The sequence below is a fragment of the Terrapene carolina genome, unplaced genomic scaffold, assembly GCF_002925995.2.
Source record: "Terrapene carolina triunguis isolate 2854851 unplaced genomic scaffold, T_m_triunguis-2.0 Scaffold33987, whole genome shotgun sequence".
NCBI lineage: Eukaryota > Metazoa > Chordata > Testudines > Emydidae > Terrapene > Terrapene triunguis.
Window position 1 is genome coordinate 1 of NW_020698338.1, and position 12680 is coordinate 12680.

General features: G+C 61.7%; 2 protein-coding genes across 2 annotated transcripts; one reads left to right on the top strand and one right to left on the bottom strand.

Moving 5' to 3' along the window:
• Nucleotides 1-319: 319 nt before the first annotated feature.
• Nucleotides 320-3203, top strand: LOC112109611 (zinc finger protein 628-like; the record flags this gene model as incomplete). The annotated part of the gene is made up of 3 exons (XM_029914262.1): nt 320-1723; nt 2452-2540; nt 2730-3203. Coding segments are annotated over 3 exons (1967 nt in total), but the record flags the coding sequence as incomplete, so codon positions are not given.
• Nucleotides 3204-9273: 6070 nt separating this feature from the next.
• PCP4L1 (Purkinje cell protein 4 like 1) lies at nt 9274-11680 on the bottom strand (the record flags this gene model as incomplete). Its single annotated transcript, XM_024222282.3, has 1 exon — nt 9274-11680. A coding segment is annotated over one exon (146 nt), but the record flags the coding sequence as incomplete, so codon positions are not given.
• Nucleotides 11681-12680: the final 1000 nt, after the last annotated feature.

Consider the following 12680-nt stretch of genomic DNA (forward strand, 5'->3'; position numbering starts at 1 on the left):
TTCCCCCCGGACGGGGGTTTGAGTGCCGAAAAGCCGGACATGTCCAGGAAAAAGAGGACGTATGGTAACCCTAGTTTAACTCATCCACCAGTGACCAGCTCTGGGCTTGGCTGCATTCTGATCTCCCCTCTCCGAGGCACTGAGAGCAGGGTGCGGAGGGCAGCCGTGGGCTAGTGGTGTGGGACTGAAGAGCAATTGGGTGAATGGCTGAACTGGGCCAAGAGCGTAAGGGGTGGGGGAGGCTGAGGCGCCAGCTAAGCTGCTCCGCCAAATGCAGCCCCACCAGGATGGGCATTTCACCATGTGCCTCTCTCTGCAGATGATGAAGAGGGCCAGGCCGGCAGCCCAGCAGTGCCACCTTCCTCACGCTCCTCCCCTGCCCAGTCCTCGGAGGCTGCCCCGGACAGCCAGGGGGGCTATTCCCTGAGACCCAGGGGCCCTGCGGAGGAGCGTTCAGCAGAGGAGGAGGAGGGAGACTCCCCTGGTGGCTCCACGGAGGAGAGCTCAGCAGAGGAGGAGGAGGAGGAGGAAGAAGCTGAGCCCTCTCCCCAGCGGCAGAGGAGGCGGGGTCCCCAGGGAGGGACAGCTCCACGTGTCTACCCGTGCCCCACCTGCGGCCAGAAGTTCGCCAACAGCAGCAACATGCGGAAGCACCTGCGGATCCACACGCGGGAGGCCCTGTACTCGTGCCACGCCTGTGGCAAGTCCTTCACCGACTCCTCCAACCTTACCAAGCACCAGCGCGTGCACAGCGGGGGCCGGGAACGCCCCTTCAGCTGCTCCAAGTGCCCCAAGGTCTTCGCCTCGGCCCCCGATCTGCAGGAGCACCTGCGGCGCCACGAGGGCATCCGGCCCTTCCCCTGCATGGACTGCAAGCGCAGCTTTGTGTCGCAGGCAGAGCTGCTGGCGCACATCCGCAACCACGTGGGGCAGCTCCAGGCCTCGGCCCCCAAGCCCTTGCTGCGCTGCGAGGACTGCGACAAGAGCTTCGCCAGCCCCATGCTGCTGCGCCTGCACCAGCGCCGCCACAAGGCCTTTGTGTGCGACGAATGCGGCGCCGTCTTCACCCTCGAGTTCAAGCTGCTCTTCCACAAGAGCCTGCACAAGGGGGCGCAGACCTGCACGCGCTGTGGGGTGCAGTACATGGGAGGGCACTTCTGCCGGGCCCAGGCCCAGGCCCGTGCCTCCCGGCCGGGACACAACAATGCCAGGACTCCAGGGACAGCGTCACTCGTGGTTAGAGTCCCTGACTCTGTGCCGGCAGCAGGCTCCACCCCGGCCAGGCCCCCAGCCCCATTAGCAGACGGGCCCTCAGGCTCTGCCCCAGCTGGGCCCCCAGGCTCCGCCCCAGTCCCACTACCAGCCGGGCCCCCAGGCTCCACCCCAGCCGGGCCCGCAGCTCCGGCCCCACTAGTGCCTGGGGCCCCAGCCCGAGCAGCAGTGAGGCCCCACAGCTCAACCACATCGATGACCGCGGCCTCACTGGCCTCTGTCTCAGTCCCTTTGACCATCCCTCCCTCAGACCCAGTCACGGGAGTGATAAGTAACGGCCTGATCCTACTGAACCCAGCAACCTTGCCCCCGGGCACCAAGATCATCCTTCAGATCCCACCCCAGATGGTTGTGCCCCCAAGGGACACGGGCACGGGAGCCGGGAGTACCAACGCGTGTACTCTGCAAGGACCAGTACCCAGGAGGATGCCAGAGCTGCGCCCAGCCCCAGGTACCGTATACTGACACCAGGGCACAATGCTTAGCTATTGGGCAGGTTGGCTCCTGCTTCTCAGCCTCTGCTGTCGGCCTCCCTGCAGTAGCTGGGCCCCAGAGCAATTCCCATGCGGCCCCATTCGTTACAAAACCTCAGTGTGGCTTGTGCCGACAAGATGGCTGCCAGGGACAAGATGGCCACCCTGCCTTCCTGGCTAGGACTGGGCCGTGCCCTGTGCCGAGCATGGAAAGGGGGGATGTGCCAACCACAAAATGAGCCGATTGCCTCCCTGCCTGGGGGGGCTGGGTTCATGTCACCTGGGGTCCTGGGCCCAGGGAAAGCGCTGGAAATACGGAGGATTGCCCCAAGCACACATGCCTTTCTGAGCAAGGGAGGCTCTACCATGGGTCTCCTTGCCTAGAGTTGAAGGGAGGGCAGTGAAGGGGGCCTTTTAAGGAGGAAAAGTTGGGGGTCACTCCCAGAACTCCCTGCTGGAGTCATGGGGGTGCACAGATTGATGGGACATCAGAATTTGGCCTTCACCCCCATTGGGAACCCCTTTCCATTGAGTTCGGGGGCTGAATCCTCGTCTAACTTCTCTCCCCTGGCAGAGCATGCTCCCTCCTTGGGAGCTGGGCCCTCACTGCCTATTCAGAGGGGCTCTTATTTGGACCATGAAGGGTCATCTCCTTCCCCCTGCACACACACACACCTCCCTGACCTGTCTCCTCTTCTCTCTGCAGCCAAAGCTCAGCAGCCAGCAGGAGGGCAGCTCGGTGATCTCACCAGCAGGATGTCAGCAGAGAAGGGCAACGGGCCACACACTCCACCAGTGCCAGCCCCATCCCAACCCCTGCACCCCCTGCCACCATCAGCCCCCCTGCACTCCCCACAGCCCCTGCACTCCCCACCACCATCAGCCGCCCTGCAACCCTCACCTCCCTCAGGCCCACCACTGCTAGCTCCCCCACGGCCCCTGCTGCCGCTGCCAGCCCCACCACCCCCCTCAGCCCCTCCACAGCTGCCAGCCCCCTCAGAGGAGCTCTGGGCTGAGCAGGGAGCGTGGCACAAACCCTATAACTTCCGGCAGTCCCAGCCCCAAGGGAAATATACTGAGGAGGGAGCAGGGGAGGGCAGCGACCTCGGGGAAAGCTCTGGGGAGGACTGGGCAGGGGAGAGCGGAGCCGAAGAGGACGAGGAATTGGAGCCTGTCCCACAGGGGAAGAGGGGAGGGCGGCCCCCCAAGAAGCAAGCACAAGGCCAGTCCCCGAAGAAGCAAGGGCGGCCCCCCAAGAAGCAAAGGCGAGGCCGGCCCCCCCTGGGCCCCTACATCTGTGTGGTCTGTGCCAAGCGCTTTGTGTACCAGAGGTCGCTGAAGCAGCACATGCGGCTGCGCAGGCACTATCCCTCCTGCCACCAGTGCCACAGCACCTTCAGCGATCTCCACAAGCTGCAGCTCCATATGCTCAGCCACCGGGGGGAGGGCATGGCGTGAGCAGCCATGGATGAGGCTCAGAGCAAGCCATGATGTCTGGCCTGGCACTACGGTGCCCAACCATCCCCCCAGCCCCTGTGCGGGGGAGCTCAATGCAAATAGCCCCTTGCTCTGTCCCTGCACTCCCACCCCATTGCAGAGCAGGCAGCTGTGTTGGGCTGTTTGGACTGAGCGGTCTGACCATCCTGGGAGATCTTGCACCCTGACATCTCTTCTTTGGCCTGGCCTTCTATGTGCCATTCTGCCCTGGCACCCATTGCCATCCTCAGGTTGGACTCCCCTGTGTCGCTGGGGGCAGGGCAGGGCCTCTTCTCACATGAAATGCTGCTGCCTCAGCTACTCCACTGCATAAAAAGCAGCCCTGAGGCTGGCTGGCTGGGGGCTGCGTGTCCTTTGTGCATCAGTGGTTGGGGCAGGGTTGGCAGCAGACCTAAGGCAGGGGCCCCTCTGCTGGGGTGGAGGGCAGCTCTTTCCCTCTCCCCCTTCGCTCCTTGGCCCAGGGTATCACCTCCAGGAACTGGGCTCAGACCAGGGACTTGTTTTTTCATGTCCCCCTGTATGGCAGAACTTGGGCCCAAGAGTGGAAAGGCCCCTGCCCAGCCCCTCTGCCTTAAGGGGTCAGGTGGAGCAAGAGACACACAACTGATTTTATTTGTTATTAAAAATGTTTGTAAGCTAATTGTTGTATTTGCGAGTCCCCCGCCCTGCTCGGCACACCAGGGCCAGCCTTTTATGAGGCTGCTGGATTCAGGTACCTTGGGTTTGGGGAGCCCGGCAGAGCACTGGTCTTCCCAAGCTGCTGAGAACCTGCTCCAGTCAGCACAAGGTCCCCAGCTGGGCTCCCCCAACCAGTGGCTGCATGTGTGAATTGACCCTTGTGGGGGGGGCTCCTGGTTCCTGCAGGGCCTATGCCCTGCTGCTCACATTGCAAAACCCCTGCCAGTGCTGGTGGTTGAGCAGACATTGCCATCTGTTCTGCCGGGTTTCAATTGCAATGGGGGGGCTGACCCCTGTAGGGTTGCAGGAGGGGTCGTGCTCCATGTCAAGACATGCAGCGGGGGACTGCTGGTGTGCTGAGAGCTCCCAGGCTGGGCTGGCAAACAGCCCCAACCTAGTATGAGTTACTTGGGGTAGAGTTGCAGCCAGAGGCCCCAGCCATTGTCAGGCCTTGCACAAACTTAGTAAGAAACCAGCCCCTGCCTCAGAGACAAGATCAGAGGTGGGAGAGGATGCAGCTGCCAAGAGGGGTCAAGTGAAATGGCCATGGTCACACGGTAGCTCTGTGGCACAACTGGTTGGGAATTGTCCAAAAATGGGATTTTTTTGGGGGGGGGGGGGTTGTTTAATGCCAAGTGACTGAGGCAGAAGCTTTTTGTGGGAACGTCTCTATACATAACATACGCATGGTGGGACAGTTCCAGGGCATAGCCCCATGTTGAAGCACCCAGCTGGGATATGTCTGATTCCAAGCAGGGACTTGAATGTGGCTCTCCCACATCCCAGGGAGGGCCCTGGCCACATGGCTGTTGGCTGTAACATGCTGCCATTTGAATGCCTGGAAATGCAGGGGCCTCCCTGGTTGATATCGCGTCTGTTATTGAACTAGGAACTCACCGACGAGCGAGCTGTGTTTAAATGTGTCTGGGAAAGCACCTCCTCCCGTTGGTTTTGCTGCTCCCAGCCCGGTTCTGCAGCCTCCCTTTGTCAAAACGGTGCCTTCCTCCTTGAGCGTTTGGTTGGTTTAAGCCAAGCTGGGTGTTGTAGCTGGACTCCAGTGTGACACGGCACGTGGCACTGCAGGCCAGGATGCCCTGGTGGGCCATGAGGTGCGGAGGGGAAGAGTTGGGGCTCAGGCTATTTGTCTCAGGTGTTTCCAGTGCTGAATTGATTATTTGTATTACTGTCGTGCAGGAGCCCTAGTTACAGCCTAGGGCCAAATCTGTCCAGCTGCTGCTGGGCCAGGCAGGCACGTCCAGCCCACCTCTCCTGGTCCAGGATGTCCTCACCTCTCCATCTGGGGCGGGGCTACCAGCAGCCACAGAGCCAAGGGAGATCAGAAATGACGTGATTGCCTCCTACACTGACTCAAAATCCCCTTGCTGCCTCTTCTGTTTTTCCCCTTAACAGTTAGCGTCCGAGCTCCTAGCCTGTCGTTTTCTTAGTGGGGCACCCAGAGCCTTGGCTCCTGTTGCCCAGATCCTCCATCGAGCTATCTACACCACCCAGGTTCAGGCGGACAGGGAAATAAATACGGGTACCAGGAACTGCTGAGGCAGAGGGGAGAGCAGCAGGCAACGCAGCCAGGAGTTGGCCGTGTGACACAGAAGCCCCGAAAAGGCTGCCAGGGCTGCCTGTGTCTGCAATATTCGTAACAGTTCAGCTGGTATCCTGTGCTTGGCTATCACAAAGGGACACGCTGGCGAGCGCTGGGCAGGGAGCCGCCCGCTGCATCCTGGGCTGGACAGATTGCTGGGGGAAAGCGTAAAGAGACTAAAACCACCTGGCTGGGCTACGGGAGCCGGAGCGTTGCTGGGCCTTGTAGCTGTCTCAGGGTCTGAGCACCCCCTGGCGACAGTCACTTGGCCGGGGCTAAAGGGCTGCCAGAGGTGAGGCGGGGAAGGAAAGCCAGCGCTGGCAGGGCACTGAGTGGGGTTTGCTTCGGGCTCCCACGCCGGCAGCCCTGCAGGGCCCATGCTGAAATAATTCGGTCGGGGAGCAGGGTTTTGCTGTGCATACTTTAGAGGGGGGATAGAGAATGTCAGCAACGTACGTGCCCGGTGGGGTGCAGATGGGGTTATGGGAAGTAGTTTGTGGGGGTGCCTGCTTCATGTCATCCCTGCAGGGCAGCATTGCTGGGGTTCAGGGGCAGGTGTGCCCAGCTCCGCCCCTTGGCTGCCAGAAGGGCGGGGCTGGCGGAGGCTGTATAGCTGTCAGCTACGGGGAGGGGGTGTTTATGGAGCAGATCCTCAGAGAAAGGCTCCTGCGAAATCCCCGTGGGCCTGAGGCCAGGCCCTGCTGCGGGGTAGCAGCCCCGGCCAAAGCACTGCAGGGGCAGGTGCTAGTTACTGGGGGGAGCCGAGCCCATCTCCCCAGAACCCCACCCCTTCCTGACTAGAGCCTCGTGCAGGGGGGCTGAGAGCCACTGAACCAAACCATAAACCTTGGCTATGATGGAAGCCACTTCAAGCCAGGAGGTGTTGCAGCTCCCCTGCCCCCAGCACCCTGGCTTCCAGCACCTACAGCCATGGGCACCATGGGAGGGTTGGGTTGTGCTCGGGGGCTGCCGCTGTGCCAGGGCAGCAGGACAGAGCATGAACCAGGAGCCTAATTATGGTTCCACTGCAGCCAGCATGGCTTGGGCTGCCCCACCCCCTAACACCCTGCCAGCCGCGGGCTGGACATTCACTCCTTATCGGTTCACACAGGTGTCCCATCTACTCGTTGGGCTGGTGGCTGGGGGACATGACACACTGGTGCTAAGTGGAGCACCCCTCCCCCTGTGCAGAATGAGTCTGGTATGGGCCGCTCGAGCCGGGGCTGGGTTGGATCTTACAGCAATCCTGTGGTGCGTGTGTGTTGGGGTGTGTGCACAGAAGCATGTGGCTGGGGGGAGGTGTGTGCATGCCCATGTGTGGGTGCACTGTGTGGTAGGAGATAAGTGTACATGTACAGGGATGGGAGGGTCATTGCAGGGGTGTCCAGGCATGTGTATATGCACACATGTGCTCCAGGTAGGAGGTGTGTGCATGTCAAGGTGGGCATGTGCACGGTGAAATACATGGTGGTGGGGGTGTAAGGAGGGGGGAGGTGTGGCATGTGCCCGGGGAGACACGTGCAATGCAGGGCACTGGCTCTCGCCTTGGGAAGGGTTTGGCTCAGACACGCTCTGGCCAGGTCTGGGCTAGGCAAGCAGGCCGAGCGTTGACCAAACACGACATTAAGCAGGACGTGGCACCGTGGCGACAGGGCAGGTGCTGTTTGCTGACGGTAGCTGGTTGTGGGTAACCAGGGGCAGGGCTGGGCCCATGCAGAGCTGTTTTCCCAAGCCATACCCTCCGCCCCTGGAGGAGCCCGGACTCGGGCGTTTCTCAGGGGATTTCCCCTGTCTCTCCACCCAATCTGCTCCAGCCAATGCACCGCAATTGGCACCATTGGCCAGGCGCGCCCTGTCCCCATGAGCCTTACACCAGCTGGGCAGAGGGGCAGGCTGCAGGAGCAGAGCCATCCCCAGTGACACAGGAGCTGGGCAGCAAAGGACCCAGCCTCCAGGCACGAGCTGCCACCTCATGGCCTGTACTGAAGCTAGCTGTGCAGCTCAGCAAGCATGTAGGACAAATCTGGCCCCCTGGGCGGCTACAGCTGCACAAGGAGCCACTGGCAGAGCACAGGGCTAGACTTTCCATTCTCTTGTTGCACCACAGGAACTAAAGGAGACTCTCCCCCAGGTGTTAACAGTATAGGGCCTATGACACCGCTGAGCACCCAACCCAGCCTTCGCTTTCATTCTGCCACAGAAGCAGCTCCTCCTCCACCTCACCTGTAGCTCAGGAGCGTGGTGTGTTCCACACAGACATGGCTTTGGGGCCATGGGGGCTTCACTGACTGCATGCAACAGTGGGCAAACTGACAGAAAGCACCTGAAATGTTCACCCAGGCCACCATCTGGGGTGGGGTGTGGGGGACACGACGGGAGGAAGCGTCCGGCGGCTATGCCAGGCGCTGGGAGAAAGTAGAACATAGGGCCTGGCACTACCACTGAGGCTTTGAAAATGGCTTATAAATGGGGGCACGTGTAACACAGGGGCAAACCGCAGTCAGGCTGGATCATGACGTGCCCAGTGTCACCCAGCGAGTCAATCGTAGAGTCAGGCCTGGAACCCAGGAACCCACCATGTTAGGCAGGCAGCTCCCGCAGCACATTTGGAGGCATAAGGAAGTAGGAGCTTGGATGTTAATCCTGTGAGGGGCAGGAGCACGGGCCAGGAGTTGCATGGCCCAGGGCAGCCTCTGTGACCAGCCCAGTCTGTGCCTCAGTTTCCTCTTTGGTGCACTGGGGTAACACAGCACTCACAGCACAGCTGGTTCAAACCATTGCCCATCACAGGTGCGCCTGGCTCCCCCGCACAGGCTTGTGGGTGTCATGCTTGCGCTACAAGGCACATCAGTCCTAGCGTGGAGACAGCCCCTGTCATAACAGCATGGCTGCTCGTCCCAGCATGGCGCGCACTAGCTGCTACACCCCAGGGACGGCCCAAGGGACGATGAGCCCCATGCCGCTCCTGCTTCTCCAGGCCCAGCCACCTACCCCAGTGCTAAGGGACTGTGGGGCTCTTATGCCCACAGGCCAGAGAAACTGTCAGCATGCACAACGTCCCGGGGCTGCCTGTCCAGCTGGGCGAAGGGCCCTGGCGATGGGCCTGCATCTCTTCCCCTTGGCAGGGGACACAGATGGACTGTGTCCCAGGAACCAATGCAGAGGGGTGAGCTGGGAGCGTGGCACCGGGCCGTGGCAACAGAGCACCGCTCTACAGGTAGCACCGAGGGGTTCTGTGTGGCTCAAAGCTGGGTGGTTCTGGGGACGCGGTGCCCTTGGTCACTAGCGGGACGTCTACATTGCAACAAAATCCACCCGGCAGCGGCGCCTCTGAGCGCTTGGCTCTGCAGCTGGGCTCACGCTAGAGCACTAAAGCTGGCAGGGTAGCTGTGCCCAGGCGAGGTGGCACTCAGGCTCTGCGCCCCACGGCGAGGGGTGGGCTCCAGATGGAGCGGGAGCATCTATGCTATTGTTGGTGGCCTAATACGAGCCCCAGGCTGGGCTCTGAGACCCGCCGTGGTGTTGCTGTCCCCTCAGTGGCTGGGTCCCATCCAGAGCCCGGCTCCATCTGTGGGTTTTACTTCCCATGGCCTCAGCCTGGACCAGCAGCGACTGGGCCCCTTGCTGGGGTCCCAGCATGGCCGTGGCCATGACAACCCAGCCAGCCCGAGCGACCCACCCTGCCACTGCCCGGCCTCTCTGAGCCGGCCCCAGCACCAACACGAACCACGCGCCAGGCCGGCCACTGTTCCCAGACGTTTTATTACGTAAACATGCTAAAAGAGCCAGTCCTCGCAGCAGCTGTGTCTGCCCTGCGGGCCACATCGTCCCCCCCAGTGCTACGGCCAGGGGACGGTGCGGCCTGGCCCCTCCAATCACGCACAGCTGCACGGCGCTCCCTGGTGCTCAGGCTGCAGCTCCCGGTGGGCTGGGGGTGGAGGCGGGTTGAATCCAATGCTGGGGAACGCCGAGGCCTTACAGTGCTGGGGGGCTGTGCCAGCAGCAGGAGGCACAGCGGTGGGACGGTGTCAGCCCAACGCTTGAGAGGGGCACGGGTGGAGGGGGACAGGCGGCTGAGACGCTGCATGGACTGGGGCCCTGGAAGGGGGGGGAGGGGAGCCCCTAGGGCTCCTGCCTAAGCTGGGAGGGACTCAGTGCCTCTCTTAATTGGGAGGGACGGGGTGCAGTGCCATGGGCTCCCAGTGCCTGGAGCTCCCCTCTGCTAGCCCCACTGGGGAATGCCACCCCCTCCGGCTCTGGCTCACTTGTTCCTTTCTCCCTGTCCAGCCCTCATCTCCGACCCACCAACCCCCTCACTCCGGCTGCCTTCTGCTACCTCCTCCTGCTCACAGCTGTGCCCTGCTCCCCAATCCCTAGCACCCCAGTGCCCTCCCCCTCCCCACACCTTGGCACCCAGCCACGCTCATTGCGCTCAAGAGTCTCCATTGTTCCCAGTGGGGGAGGGGACGGGAGGCCCCATTGTTCTCAATGGGGGACAGGGGTCTCCACTGTTCCCAGTTGGGGGGGGGGGAATCCCCATTGTTCCCAGTGGGGGAGGGGAAGGGAGTCCCCATTGTTCCCAGTAGGGGGGTATCCCCATTGTTCTAATTGGGGGACAGGGGGTCTCCATCGTTCACAGTGGGGGGATGGGGATCTCCATTGTTCCCAGTCACGGGGGGGAGCCCCCCCATTGTTCTCAATGGGGGACATGGGTCTCCACTGTTCCTAGTTTGGGGGGTAGTCCCCATTGTTCTCTGTGTGGGAAGGGATCCCCACTGTCCCCCAATGGGGGAGGGTGTTTCCACTTGGGGGGAGTCCCCCTTGTTCGCAGTGGGGAGGGTTCTCCAGGGAGCCGGTGCGGACACACCGTGTGCTCGCTACGTGGGGCTCAGAGCAGGAGCTCCGCACCCGGCCGGAGCAGATCAAAGCCTGGCTCCTGCTCCCCAGCAGGGCCTGGACATTCCCCCCCACCCCACGGTCACCTCTGTCCACGGCTCCAGGCAACACCAGCCCAGGGGAGGGGTCACCAGCTGCCTCCGGCCCCCGTGTTGTCTAAGAAAATCCTGGAGGGAAAGGTGACCTTGCCCCTCTCCTGGCCCCAGACCCCCTCCCCTGCCTGGCCCTGGGAGAGCCTGGAAATTTGGTGGGGCCTGCCCTGTTTATCTGCAATTCAGGCCTGGTCCCACGGGACTGGGGGCATCCTGCAGCACACACACCCCGCCTAGGGCCCTTCCCCCTCCTGGCCTGGCCATAGGCCCTGTCCTCCACCCACTAGCCCTGCCTGCCCCTCGTGGTCCTGGGTCTACTCGGCTCTGATCCCCCCCATCTGGCTTTATGGCCCTTCCCCTCCCCCTGCATGGCTCTGGGCCCCTTCCCGACCCTCTCCTTGGCTCTGTACCCCCACCCCGCATCTGGTCCTGGGTCTCTGGCTGTCCCAGTCAGGGTCCCTGGTGGGAGTGGGTGGCCCCATGGGTCGGGGTTGATGGGAAGCTGCTCAGGATGGGGGTGTAGGGGAGCTAAGGGGCAGCCCCCCCTTAGGTCAGGGTGGGGTGGCTCAGGGGTGTCCACTCAGGATGGGGGGTGCTCAAGAGCAGAACCCCTCCTGACAGGAGTTGGCTTAGCCAGGGCTAATGGGCAGTTATGGCCGACTGGCTCTGAATTCCAGCCCAGGACTCTCCCAGGGCTGCCCCTACCCTGGCCCGAGGCCCCCAGGAGGCACTGTCCAGCCTGGGGCCCGTGGCCCCTTCATGGCTTTGTGAGGATGGCACCAGGAGCCTGCCGTGCCAACATCATGGCTATAAGAAGAGGACGCCCCGCTTTCCCAGGCAGGAGCTCGGCATGTGGGTGCAGCTGGGTCTGGGGAGCCCCTCGTCCCCCGAAACCAGGTACATAGAACGTGCAAAATACCAACAGCCCAAGCTGGGCTGGGCAGGGCAGGAGCGAGCAAACACGGGGCGAGCCGGGCTGTGCTGGCAGAGGGGGGATGGGGGACGGTGGGGACAGGGTGGCAGAGTTGCTCAGGGGCTGGGGTCCTTTTTCCGTTTCTGGAAGCGACGGAACTTGCCCTGGATGGCAAGCGCTGCCTTCTCAGTCTCGGGCGCGTTCAGGTCGATGTCTATCTCCTCCTCCTCCTCCTCCACCTTCTTGGTGTTCCCGGCTTTGGCTGCAGGGAGAACCAGCTGGCAGTCACCCCTGCAGCTCCACGGGGGCCCAATCCGCTCCGGGCAGCAGGGGGCGCTGGCCTGCAACTCCTGCCAGCATCCAGCCTCCCACAGGACCAGCCCCCCCACTGCCCAGGGTCCCCCAAAACTCTGGGTGCAGTAGGCAGTCCCCCACCCCACTCCCATGGGCTTTGCCTCCCCTATCCACATCCTTGATCTTGCTCAGTTAATGCTGATGAGTGCCAAGTAATACACATCGGGAAAGTCGACGTATACACTGGTGGGGTCTAAATTAGCTACTTCCACCCCCGCAGGAGGTCCTGGCGGCCCTTCGGACAGTTCTCTGGAAACATCCACTCCCCGTGCAGCAGCGCTCCCGTGGCTAAGGTAGGTGGGGACCTACCGCCGCCAGGCTGCTCCCAGGAGGTTAGAGCGGCAGCGTGGGCCAGGTGATAGCTTTTCTTGCACCCACTTCTGCTGGCGAAAGAGACAAGCTGCCAGCTCCACAAAGCTCTTCTTCAGGGCTGGGAAAGGTCCTCAGAGCTCGGCCTTCCTCTCACCCCAGCAGCAGTGGGTCTAACAGATATTACCTCAGCCCCCTTGTCTCTCTAGAAATATCAGAACACCACTACAGCAATCCCGGGGGTCCCCACACTTGAATAGTGGGTCCAGTTCCAGTCATCTCAACAAGGAAATGGTGCAACTGGGAAAGGTTCAGAGAAGGGCAGCAAAGGTGATCAAGGGTGTGGAACGGCTTCCAGCCGAGGAGAGACGACAAAGATTAGCGCTGTTCAGCTCAGTAAAGACACGACTAAGGGGGACCTGATAAAGTCTAGAAAATCATGACTGGTGTCTAGGGAAATGTTGTTATTTTACCCCCTCACACAATGAGCAGACACAAGGTTTAATACAAACAAGAGGAACAACGCACAACTAACCTGTGGAACTCATTGCCAGGGGATGTAGTGACAGCCAAAAGTATAGCTGGACTTCCAAAAGAAC